Source organism: Rhinatrema bivittatum, chromosome 1 (genome assembly GCF_901001135.1).
Source record: "Rhinatrema bivittatum chromosome 1, aRhiBiv1.1, whole genome shotgun sequence".
Lineage (NCBI taxonomy): Eukaryota > Metazoa > Chordata > Amphibia > Gymnophiona > Rhinatrematidae > Rhinatrema > Rhinatrema bivittatum.
Genome location: NC_042615.1, coordinates 445670141 through 445683930, shown reverse-complemented (window position 1 = coordinate 445683930; position 13790 = coordinate 445670141). Strand labels below are relative to the sequence as shown.

Sequence of the window (13790 nt, the reverse complement as noted above, 5' to 3'; positions counted from 1 at the left end):
CTATCAAAATGATGCTGAAAGAAGTTGTGCAGCTGAATTTTTAAGAAACTGAAGTGGAAAAAGAGACTGAGAGATCTTTGAGGTGGTGTTTGCAGTATTCCAAGTGGACATGATGACAGAGTGAATTTGGGTTTTGATTGTATGTTCAGAAAGGAAGGGGCAGATTTTGGTGATATTAGGAAACTCCAGATAGTTGCAAATGAAGATTCATGGCACCATAGCCCAATAGAGGCTGGTTCCAATTGAGCTGGAAATTTCATGGGCAAAATTAAAAAAAAATAGAATTAGAAAAGTAATGAGGGAAACCTACAGTTAAAAGAGGAGATACACATCTACACACTGACATTCAACCAAATGTAAAGATATGCATACAAAAAAAACTGAATAAAACTAAATTGCTTTCTTACTACAGATGCTCTCCATGGATAGCAGGATAATCATCATCCAGGTGGGTAAAAGACATCCAAAAGCACAACATGAAGCATTTCCTAGAATGATTTTATAGATATATATGGGACCATCTACCTAACTGCTGTCAAATGTCCACACCCTCAATTCTATATAAAAGCTTACCGAAAGGGTAAAATGTGTGGATTATTGCTCTGTTGTCCACAGAGAACACCTGGTGTAGATATGTGAATTAGTTTTCTCCAAGGCCAAGTAAAATCAATCATTCAAAAGTGTAAATCCCTTGGTAAGGGCTGACTCAATGAAAATGGGAAAATATTAAAACAAGACTTCCAGATGGTGAACCTAATTTTTTTGAGAAACCAGTTTTCATGTTTACAGTGTTTCTCTTTTTTGAAAGATAACCCAAAATAATATAATAGGTCCTAGATAGAATGGAGTTGACTTCTACACCTCAAAAAAATATGGAGAACAAAGTGACCAAATCTACTCTTGTGTAAGGTATTAGTATCTAAACAGTAATGGAAGCAAATGTGTTAGCTAAACTGTATGTTGCAAATCTTCTCAATGGAGGTCAATGTTAGGTCACAGACACTGCCATAATGCTAACATTCACCCTTGATATACCCATGTGGTATACACAGGCATACCAGAAGTAGATGCAATCTGATATCTAATAAGAAATTATCCATTTTGATTCAGCAATTCCAGCTCTAGAGGTCAAAGTACAAAAAAGCTATGTGAATCTTCTAAGTGCTTTGGTCTGCTTCAGGGCAAAGGGAAGGGCCTGAAATCTAAACTATGCACAATTTGTTTTTTCTTTAGAACATGCAGCATGGGAAAGTGTTAGATGTTCAATAACACCCTAGGCAGGAATATGAAAGGAGTACACAGTGCCATTCTATTCTGAACAACTTAGTATAAGGTGGATAAATTACAAAGGCCTAGAATTCACTGACTGGGTTGAAGTGATTGTCATCAAATTATGACCTTCCAGGTTAGATACTTGAGCATTCAAGAATTCAAAAGGTTATATGGGGCTTTCATTAGCTCAGTTAATAGAATGTTGAGATTCCATGATGCAGAAGACAATTTGATGGGAGCCATCAACTGAGAGGAATAAACCTCACTCATAAGCCAGAGTATGTTGGATATGATCTCAATTTGTCAAATTTGCTCCTAATGCCCTTAATACTTGCACTTTGCCAATGAAAGCCTCTTTCTGGAGTTCATAGTATGCAATATCTATAGGCAGCAACATATCAAAATGATCTCAGAAGCTATTTTTATTAAGGCCAGTGGAGCCCAAGGTAATTGGGACTATTTTTGTATCTTTCTGCCACATTTCCTTGGTCTTTGAATTTATTTCTATTTGAGGATCTTCATTCTCGCCATACATTCCACAGAATTCGCACTAGTATGACATTTCTAATGGCAATGCCATTCTCATGCTTTTTTCTTTACTACAATGTCCTGTTTTCTTGCTAAAAGCTTTTTAGTAGTTAGAAAAGGAATTTTCCAAGACATCACAACTCTTTCTTTCTCTACATTTCTTTCAGGGTTGTGATCCCAATGCTTTCCTGATACAGTCATATTATAGTGTTTACACAGTTTCCAGTGGATGAGTCGTGACACATTCTGCCTTTCTGATATCAATACATGACATCTACTGACAAAATATGCAACCATTTCTGTTTTACTGTGATGGACTGTATGGTGGTTTTGCTATTCAGCTAATGGGTAGCTTATATGAACTCTCAAAATAGCTTGTGACAGCAATGTAGAGTTTCATACATTTTCATAGATTAAAACCTTGGATAATAACATTTCTCTTTCATGAAGACAAATATAGAATGGCGGAGGCATAAAAAACAGAAGAAAGAATAAATGAAAAGAGTAGGAGAATTCTATTACTACTTAATATTTCTATAGCACTATGAGGCACACACAACTGTATAAATATAAATATACACAAGAGATTGTAAACTCCATGGAGCAAGGACTATCTAGTCTATAATAAAAGAAAGAAAACTAAGGGAAAAACTGCTTCGACTGACCTTGAACCAGTGGTTGACACGAATGAGAAGCTGAAGCTCTGCTCTGAAGCTACTGGATGGCACTGATAAATGAAAAGCTTAGCAAACAAGAAGAGATCTGGATAGAGTTTGAAGAGAGATCTGCATAACAGTCTGAGGAAAGACCTGCAACCCCTCTTCTGAGGATTGATCTTCAAGGCTTACAAAAGGGCTCACCGGAAACAATATTGTTTCCAGCAATTTGAGATATGTTGAGCTATGTGCAAGAGACCCTGGTGAGAGCGCCATAAACTCTGGTACTTAAGATTTCTTTCTGTGTATTTGGGCTGAATCCCTGGAAACACTGACAGTAAAATAGACTGAATTGTGTACTGAAAACTGGACATTAGTATATGGCTGCTGGAACTGGAACCCTTATCATGCAAATATTCTTGAAAGTAAAGGTTCCGAGCTTTGGTTAAATCCTTCTATTTGTAAACCAGAATATTATTTTGTTACCAATCTGAAAAAAAGTCAAGCTTGAAATCTATAATCTGGTGACTTGCAATAGCAGACGCTCAAAACCTGACAGAAACAAACAGGTACCATGAGGACAGATTTCTATTAAGTGGCTGAAAGAAGTGCAACATCCTACATGATAAAGAGGGGGAATCAAAGGTAAAAAAAAAAAAAAAAGCAGGGCAACAGAGTGGAGAATATTAGAGAAGCAATGCAAATATAAAGAAAGTAATTCCAGAACAGCCAGATATTCCATTCAAGAAAGCTCTTAGGAGGTTGAAAACCTTCTTTGAGGCAAGGGTGGACAAATTATTTTCCCCTCGAACATCTATGACTATAAGCCAGAAAGTATTCCCTCCAGAAGAAATATTTCCACAGCCCCCATCCCAAGCACCTAAAGTTGGCAATGATAGGGGGACGGGTGGAAGAAAGAAAACATAAAAAGCACCATGACCCTTCCTAGTTTCTTTCATTTCTCTCTACCCACCATATCTTGCTCCACATAGTCCCCATCCCCCTTCTTCATACACCCTACCCATCTCTGACATTCCTTTTACACCCAAATCCCCCCAATCCCTTTCATTTAACTCTCTCCTACTCTATCACAATGATTAGACAGAAAAGCAGCATGACTTCAGGCCATGTCCCCCTCTTTTGCTGTCAGAGTCTGATTGCTGTTTTGAACTGCACGTACACCATACAACTGCGCATTCAATACTGAATATACTGTAGTCAGAGCAAGTGATAGAAAAAGATGCAATCTGATGTGCTACTACTCCTCTTCGCCCTACAACTACCCAAGCAGAACGGGAAGGATCTGTCAATATGCCGCAGGACTGTCATCACCACCCATACCCAGGTTCAGCCCCCAGGCTCCTGTGGCCATGGAAAACAGTTTATTTTAAAATAATTCCCAATAATAGAAGGATTGTAACATACAGCATTACTGTATACAAGAAAAGAAGGAACACAATTATATTTCATAGATCCCTGTCAGTTTGAAAATAAGATCCTAGAGGATGCTAGATTGTTCAATTACTTTATATCATTAAAGAAGAGAAAAAAAACCAGGAAGAGGCAAAATTAGCTTTATATCAAAAGTCTCCAAATTCTAAGTGATACCATTTTATTGGAGCCAGCCTGGTGGCAGTTCTATGCATTGCTATGCAGAGGACCTAGGCTGTATTCCCAAGTCAGATTTTCCGCTCTATTAGCCAGCTGGGACTGAGGATGCTATGGAGGCTTTGATTTCCCATGGATTAGCAGTCTTGTTCACACATGAAATTTCTATCCATACAAATGAGTTGGATGAAAGCTTGCACGTGAACTTGAGATACTGAGATGACCAAAAAAAGATAACTTCACCTCATTAAGGTGGTATCTGGCCCCTCCCCCCAAAAGAGATCTACAAAGATATCTTCATAAGGACATTTTTGCTGAATTATGTTAATAAGCTGCTTTAAATGATATTGCATTCCAGAAGCGAGTTAACTATGATTTTTAGAAACTTTTCACTCATAGTGAACTACGTGTAAAAGTTTACTATTTGCAAAGTGGGAAGGTACATGTCACAACTATAGCCAGACATTTTGTAAATACTTACAGACCTCATGCTAGATCAAAAGACAATATGCAATGCTTGAGTTGATATGTAGTCTTCCTACATTCCTTCAAATTCAGAGAACATAACCAGGTTAATAAATTACCCAGGGAATGCATTTTCAACTTCTCCCTCATGAAATATTTCAGGACCTTACATCTAGGATGTAACCATAACCCCCTATCTACCAGAAGTACATGATGTAGAATGCCCAGCCCTCTCTCCTGCAGTGGGACAGGTTTGATTACTTCGGCCTGCAATAGAGCAGAAAACTCTAAATTTAGTAATTCCTTTTCCAAATCAAGAGCCAACCTTCCTTCTCAGTGGGCACATTACAGGAATTCCAAATAGATATTAGGATGTGCATTCTTTGGTCCATTGGTTCCATTTATTTCAGCAGTGTGCATGTATCTCACGAACTGAAGGTAGGTGCGCAAAACTGATGGTAAATGTGCATGTAGGTGGTATCAACTGTCTGGACACATTATATGTCTTTATTCCAACCAGAAGAATGGAATGTAGAGTTTCTTACATTCTTTTAAACAGCACCTGGTAGAAGATGTGGACAAGCACTGTCACCAGCTCTATAGAACATTCACATATTTAAGGACAGTGAATGGTGTCCTTAGGTTCTTCTTTGACTCCCTGCAGCTGAATGGTAATAAGCTTGGCCATAGCCTGTGGAGGAAAGCAGTACAACAGGAGTTCAGGTAAGAATTCCTCTTTGGAATATATTACCTCTTACTTGTAAAGGGATGTCCAAGAATGCTCAGAACTCTCTATGTAAGCTGGTGTCAGGGCAGTGGGGATTGAAGCTGCAGCCCCAGGTGTTCAAGACCAGGGGACCCTGCAGTAGAGCCACGGGAACTCTGAATCCTCTAGTGAATATCAAAGTAAAGTTAGGAAGACCCAGCCTCTGGAGATTCCCTATTGGACCAGCTTTAAGTTTGGCCCAAATAGACAGCTGTATTTAAGGAGCTCCAATCTGCCACACCTTTGGTGCTCCAACAACTCACTAGGTGTCTGCCCTGTGGAAGCACTGTCTGCTATTTCCTGGCCTTGTTCCTGCATATCCTGGTTTCCTGCTGCAGTTCTGGCCATTGGCTACTCTCCTGATTCCTGGCTCTTCCTCTAGTCCTGGCCTTCAGCCCTTATTGGTTCATGTTCCCATCTGGAATTGCTGGCAACCACCTGCATCCAAGGGCTCAACCTGTAGGAAACAGCAGCAACCCTAGGTGAAGGAAGCAGCTCCCAATTATCCAGACTCTCAAGGTATGCCCTTGCCATCATACCAATCCTCTGTCCTTAGAGGAGTGAATTGTGATAACTAGACATCACTTCAGAGGGAACTACGATTTCAGAGTTTCCTGCCTTTCAAGGCATCAGAATCTGCTGTCAATGAACATTTGGAGAGAACTTCTCGGAGGCTCAGAACTAGCATCAAATGTTGACACTCCAAACTTGATGAGCCGATGATATTCACCTGCACAGGTGAGACTGCAGTCTGCAAATCATTCAATGCTCAAACAGAATCAAATCAGTCAATACTTGCTACATAGCACTCTTGCCTTCAAAGTTCCTCCATTAAGACTGCTGACATAAAAGACTGACTTTATTCAGCATGACCCTAGGTGATCCAAAAGCTCAATAGTTTTGAACTTCAAAGACCATTGTGGTAAGCATGTTGGATGGGGTAGCACTTCCCTCTACACTGTTGCATATGGGACAGGATCACAAACTGTGGGTCCTCAAACTCTCAAATCCATGCTCCCTCAGAAGTGTTTCTTCTCTGCTCCAGGTTCAAGCACTCAGATCCTCATGTACAGCACAAGCTGAGAGATTGAGACCTCTTGTTCCTTGGGCCTATCCTTAGGAGCCGATGGGAGTCATGATCCAGGATCATTTTCAGTGTTAGCTCTGTGGAGAGTTGTAAGTATATTCCTTACATTTTCTTGTTTTTCTTTTCCTTTTGTTGAATAAACTGTGAGTTATTCACATGAAAAGAATTATTGGAGGGGATAAGGGATGTATTTAGTTTTGTTGAGTTACCTAACATGACATCAGTTGGCTGTGGGTTGCCCCAGAAATGAGTGGCCCAACATCTGGAGAAGTTAAGTCCAGACAGCTGACAGTAAAAAGTCTTCTGCCTATGGCAACTACCTTCCCTTTAGGTTGAGACTTCAGATGCTGGTGGCTGGTAAGGCATGAGAAACAAAGGTCGCCCCCAATACAAACAAGTAGCAAGAAGCCTGGAGTACAGCAGAAAGCTAGAGCACATCAGGAAACCAGGCAAAGTGATCAAGCAGGAATGCTGAAGGCAGCAACCAGAGACAAAGTAGTCTTCTAGATTCAGGCAACGAGAACAGATCCAGAATATGAGAATCAGGAATGGTAACTGACAGAATGAGTATAAATATATGTCTAAGCAGGAAATAAGATAGCTGCTGGGGTGGGAGGGGGGTGTGAGGGACATCAATCTGGGAGGACTGGATTGCTATTACAAGTAACTCATAGCGCTACCTCCAGGCCAGAGGTGAAATTGGCAACAGATCCTCACACCTAAGGCTCGTGTAGCCTTTACATTAAGTGGTGAAAGTTACTGGACAGAAGTGGATGTACTGGAGAATAGTGTAGGTAGTTGATCCTGTGTGGAAATGCCTTGATGGTACCCTCATTTTGAGGATTCTTAGAGTAAACTATATGCTTCAGGATTTTGATAATTGTTATAATATATGCTATTGAATTATCAATGATTTACCTGCATTAAGTGCACTTAACATGGGTAAAACATTGACAATTCAATAAATAGGCTAAATAAATAAATAAATAGACTAAATAGGCTTTGAAAATTGCTACGATAGTATGTTACATTTACAATTCCTTTGAAAATTACCTTATAAAGCCACTAGGTAGACTCTTAAACATTAACCCCATAACGTATGAAAAATCTTAGCAGCTACTGAAATTTCAAATATATCAAAATTGAGAGAATTAAGATGGCTACCTGAACAAGGACACTTACTAATTGGCACCCTGTTTTCTGGTTTCTTCATTGTTGAATTGCCCCCAAAACGCAAGGGCAAGGTCAGGGTTTTTCCCACAGAACCTCCTTGCCCACCAGGGCAGCCACTAATCTCTTCCTTCATGTCTTCAATTCAAGAGACAAGTGGTCAAATACCCGATGTGATCCTAGAAGCAGCAGCATTGGTTTCACCGGGGCTAAGGCGTCTCTCAGCCCGTCAACAGGATGTCCCACTGGCTTTCAGGCTTGACCCCTCCCAGTTTCTTCATCCTGCTCCTTTGACAGCAAGTGTCTCTGCCGATTTGCTCATAAGAGCCTTGGAAGGATCAGTTCTTGCCTCTACACTTGATACCTCTACTCATATGGTAGACAAATCTTAATCGGGATTTTGCAAGGTCTTTGTCATTTAGGTTGACTTTGGTTGATGCGGCCTTGAATAATTGATTGGAAGGAACCCAACCAACAGAGGAAATCCAAATGTTGTGGAGTAAGCCGGCAGCCACTACATTAGGCTCTCTATGGGACTTATCTAAGCTTGGTAGGTTATGATTGTATCTACCCTCAAGTTGGATTCCTTCATCAAATAAATTGATCTTCAGATCTCTAAACAAGTCTATTTACAGAACATGGAGACTCTTGGGTAATTGCCAGGTTCTTGTGGCCTGGTTTGGCCTCTGTTGGAAACAGGATGCTGGGCTTCATGGACCCTTGTGGTCTATCCCAGCATGGCAATTTCTTATGTTCTCTCCAAGAAATTAAGCGAGAGATTGGGGGAACACAAAAAGTGCAATTCATTATGATTCAGGAGCAAGGGGATTTGTCTCTGAGACTTGAAGTGCAGGAAAATGGTTCTAGGCGCCCTAACCTTCGAATTTTGAACGTTCCTTAAATTATGGGAGAGATTTCCTAAATTATTCTTAAAAGATACCTTGTGGATTGTTTGCAATTTTCTCAGGAGCTTGTTCCTCCTATCAATAAGGTTTTCTTCTTGCTTGTTTCTCCAAGTTCCTCCAACGCACAAGGTCTTGTAAAATCATCTCCATTATTTAATTTGGCTCAAATGTTGAAATCTTCTGAGGCTGAAATCATTGAAAGATCCACTCTGATACTTTTTTATTTTTTTTTTAATTGAAGTTGATCTTAGCAGAGAGTAGGATTAAATAGACAATTTTCTCAGTGGAAGGGAGTGGGCAGTAGAGTGGACTCAGGGATATGTACCAGGACCCGTGCTTTTGATTATATTTATAAATGATCTGGAAAGATATACGATGAGTGAGGTAATCAAATTTGCAGATGACACAAAATTATTCAGAGTAGTTAAATCACAAGCAGATAGTGATAATTGCTGGAGGACCTTGTGAGACTGGAAAATTGGGCATCCAAATGGCAGATGAAATTTAATGTGGATAAATGTAAAGTGATACAATAGGGAAAAATAACCCATGCTGTAGTTACACGATATAAGGTTCCATATTAGGAGCTACCACCCAGGAAAGAGATTAAGGCGTCATAGTGGATAATACTTTAAAATTGTTGGCTCAGTGTGCTGCAGCAGTCAAAAAAGCAAACAGAATGTTAGGAATTATTAGGAAGGGAACGGTAAATAAAACGGAAAATGTCATAATGCCTCCGTATTGCTCTATGGTGAGACCACACATTGAATACTGTGTACAATTTTGGTCACCACATCTCAAAAAAGATATAGTTGCGATGGAGAAGGTACAGAGAAGGGCAACCAAAATGATAAAGGGGATGAAACAGCCCCCCTATGAGGAAAGACTAAAGAGGTTAGGGCTGTTCAGCTTGGAGAAGAGACGGCTGAGGGGGAATATGATAGAGGTGTTTAAAATCTTGAGAGGTCTAGAATGGGTAAATGTGATTCGGTTACTTACTCTTTTGGATAATAGAAGGATTAAGGGGCATGCATGAGGCACATTTAAAACTAATCGGAGAAAATTCTTTTTCACTCAACACACAATTAAACTCTGGAATTTGTTGCCAGGGGATGCGGTTAGTGCAGTAAGTGTAGCTGGGTTTAACAAAGGTTTGGATAAGTTCTTGGAGGAGAAGTCCATTACCTGCTATTAATCAAGTTAACTTAGAAAATAGCCACTGCTATTACTAGCATCAGTAGCATGGGATATACTTAGTTTTTGGGTACTTGCCAGGTACTTGTAGCCTGGATTGGACACTATTGGAAACAGGATGCTGGGCTTGATGGACCCTTGGTCTGACCCAGAATGGCAATTTCTTATGTTCTTATGCTTACTTTAGAAATATTAATGTTGCCTTTCACAGTTATACTGTCAGAATATATCCTGTATATATACGTAGAACACAAGAAAAGAGAAGAGCTTTCCTTGCTTTGCATCATGAAGTCATAGCTTTGGGTGCAACCTTTTTATTATGTTACACCTGCAAATTCTTGGTTTAAATATTCCAATAATTCTTATATTTTTTTCGCTCCTGACCAACTTAAAACATTTCTAGATACTAGGAGAGGTATTATTGCATTATCTGTTCCCATAGCTGGTCAATAATCCTGTGATTAAGAGCTATGAGACTTCAGGCCTTATTGCATTTTTTTTTCCCTGCAAATCTGTTTTTCTTATTCTTTTTCTCACCCCTTTACGTATCAGTGTAAACAAATTCTTTTTTTTTTACACTTACTTCATTTGTAATATTGGAACGATTATTTACTATTTCATTTATGATACTATATAAAGTTCTGTGCTTTGATTAATTGTATAACTTGCATGAAAGTAAAGTTTTAAAAAATATATATCAAAATTAGATTCCAAAACAGTAACAACGGAAGCTGAAAAGGTGTTTGATTGTGTTTCCTAGGTATACTTGATATCTTAACTTTGTATTTGTGAAGCAGATCTTTGATACAATTTAACACCTATAACCAACTCCAAAGCAGTGGATTATTACTAATTGCATTATAGCCGATCAAATTTTATTAGCTAAAGGCAATTGTCAAGGATGCCCTTTGGTCCCTCCACTTGTTTTTCTAAGCACTGAACCCCTGATTAAAAATTATTATTCCAGTAGGTAGGGAAGAAGTTAAGACAACCCTGTATGCCAAAACTATTCTATTGTTTCTTACAAATCCTTAGTAGACTCAAGGTACAAATCCTTGAAAACCCTGGGAAATTTTCAGGACTCAAAAAGTATTTATTTAAAACTATTTCTATACCACATGCTCCAATGTTCACAGCAGTTTACCAATTAACAGACAAAAATAATTAAAATAAGTAGCAATCAGCAAATGGAAAGCTCTTGAGCCAGTAGGGAGGGCGGATTGAATAATAGCTGATAGGGTATATTCAATCTTAAATTAACCAAAACATTTATTAAATATTTAGGTGGACATCCCTGAAGACTTATCAAAAATATTTATTTTCTCAGCACTGAATCACTAAAGCTATATGATCAATTATGTTTTTTTAAATTGTTAACACACCTCACATTTTCTCACAGGAAGAATCCAGCTTTATTGTTGTAATCTGGTGTGGTTGTGGACCCTGGACCATAGTGAGAGTTGGTTCCACCCACAGGGAGGAGCCCTGTGGGGACTCACTGCGGTAGGCGTGGCCTCAGTAGAGATGGACACAGATGAGACAGACTTTATTGTACTGGATCATGGGAAATACCCACAGCATGGAGAGAAGACACTGTCCAAAGTAGTAAAGCAGCTTAATGCAGATATCCCCGTAGTGGCCCACAGAGCGGGGTACGCCAGGGAAGTCTTCTCCTGATGGTAACTCTCTGGAGGGATCCGGTAGTGGCCCGCAGCACAGGGTATGCCGAGGATCAGCAGGTAGAAGTCCAGAGAGGTGCAGAAGGTCAGCAGAGCAAAGTAGGTGTTGTACTTACTCCGGAGTGTGGAAGGGTAACTGGAATGAGCATGGTAGTGGCCCGAGGCATGGGGTACGCTGGCAGTTCCTTCAGCTAGGAGGTAGAAGCAGAAGTAGAATTCACTAGGCTGAACTCACGATGTCCTGAATCAGGAAGATAGGAATTTCCAGGCAGAAAGGCCCTCCGAGGAGCGGATAGCCAGAAAGTAACAAGGCCCCCTAGGAGCAGGTACCTAAGGTGTTCTGGTTCAGGAAGTAGTGAAGTGAAGCGTCTCCGAATGGAGTGGAATAAGCCGGAAGGAAGTCCTTGCTAACTCACAGGAAGCTTAGGCTGGCTAGGTTAAATACATCAAGCGGGTGACGTCACGCAGAGGGGACACCCCCGAGGTTCCCACCATGATGTTAATAAGAGAGCCTGGCGCGCGTGCCCCAAGTAATCCCCAACTCAAGATGGCGAACGGGATCACCCACACCGTCCTGGGGATGCAGAGGAGGACGGCGTTTGCAAGCTGAGGCTGCCACGGCCTTGAGAATCGCTGTAGCTGGGAAAGAGGTGAGCAGCAAAGGTCGCAGTCGTCTGCGACCGACGGACGCAACATTTATATCCTCCAATCTTTGCTTTCCTTAATCTCACTACAAAAGATTTGCAAAAACATTTAAAAATCTATTTTGCACTTTACCTGAAGGGTCAAAAAAAAAACTTAAGCTAATATTTAAGAAATTAATGCATCCTTAAAGCCTTGCAATTCTTAGATGATATAATATGCCTGTTTACTCCACTACAGCTGACATTGGTAAATTCTTACAACATATTGTATAATAGAAATTAAAAAAAACCAAAAAACCACTAACCAAACCACTTAATCTAAGTTTCATGCTCCATGCAAAACCAAGATCCATCCCCAAAGAAGTTAAAGGAAGCATTCTATAGGCCTGGAGTATGCTACAGAAGTCTTGATTCTATCACTTTGCCTATACAAAGGAATGCTGACTTTGGCATCCAATACAAAGTCTTTAGTAAGTGCAAGCAACCTGACCTCTGAAAAGCTGAAGATTTTTGTTTTTTAATCACTGATTGCTGTACCACATCAGATGCATATGCATGCTATCTGGGCATTTAAGGCTGGTAATGCATCATCTACTGCTTATTTGAAATATACTTGTCCATCAGGCTCCTATAGTCACTGTTGTATGTTTTTTTCCTATCATTTCAATCTTCCGAGATATGGCACTGAGGAATGAAGCAAGAATTACAGGCCAATTTACACCCAAGTTTATACCAATACACATTCTAAATAACATTCACAGTACTGCAAGAAGAAAAAAAACAAGTTATTCTTCCAGAAAGCATCTGTAATTGCCAAAAAAATGCATTTTAACTAATTGGTTAGGAAATGCCCCTCCAGAGTTGAATGATATGGAAAATTCAGATGCAGAGTTTCATAATTATTCAGGAGCAGCAATTGAGAATTTCCATTTAATTTCAGATGCCTATATGTCTTTACTTCCAGACAAAACAAAGTCTCAGCTTTATAGTCTGATTTGAGCGTGCTTGTGTTGATCCTGACATTTTGTTTTATTTAAAAATAAATAAAGAAATATATTTTCCCCTTTCACTGAAATATGAAATTTGATACACTGTTATTCAATAGGTTTCAAACTTATTTGGGATGGTTAATAGTCTATATTACATAATCCTTCATTAAAATTTGAATTTGTGATTGTCTTAATGGAGTTCATGTTGCAGTTATTGGAAAATAAAAATATTTATTAAACATAAGCTTAAAAAGGTTTAAAGGTACAAACTTTCAGTACTATGGAAGTGATGTTGCCTGAGTAAGGGATATAAGTAATCCTGAAAGCCTGCATCTTTTAACAGTCAGTTTAACAAAGATATCAATTCTAACCAACTATTTTGTTGGTTGGTTCTCTTTTACCAAAAAAGTAAGAAACCTCCAAAAACTTTTCTTTAATAAAATCCCATCAATCCATTTACAAATAGCAAGCAGATTTCTATTTACAATTACCAAATTTTAGTCAAACACAAACTGATATAAGACAGAATTCTAACACACACATATATATATATACCTTGTTAAAGGGAATTCCATATTTCTTCAGTATTGAAGGAGATATCAGGGTCATCTTATGGCGAAGGAATGCATCACACCCTTGAGAACTGCTTGGGAAGAAACCTGAACAATAAAATAAACAGTCATTGGTCAAAACAGGTCCATTAGATTGAGACATCAACCAACAAGGATATTGAATTTTACAGTCTGGAAAAACAAATAAGCATGGGGGTAACTTGCTGACGTGGCTGTTACTACCCTTAACCAATAAGCCTGAAACTTTTGATGCAA

The 13790-nt window shown here is 39.3% G+C and overlaps 1 protein-coding gene across 13 annotated transcripts in view; it reads right to left on the bottom strand.

The window, feature by feature from the left end:
• Positions 1 to 13790, bottom strand: part of KDM4C (lysine demethylase 4C) — a 1194550-nt gene that overhangs the window by 886074 nt on the left and 294686 nt on the right. For all 13 annotated transcript variants that reach the window (XR_003857320.1, XR_003857321.1, XR_003857317.1 and 10 more), the window contains one exon: positions 13519 to 13622. Coding sequence is in view for 9 of the 13 variants with exons in the window: in XM_029605222.1 (XP_029461082.1) it covers positions 13519 to 13622 (104 nt within the window). In the remaining 4 variants the exon portion in view is untranslated. The remainder of the gene's footprint in view (positions 1 to 13518; positions 13623 to 13790) is intronic.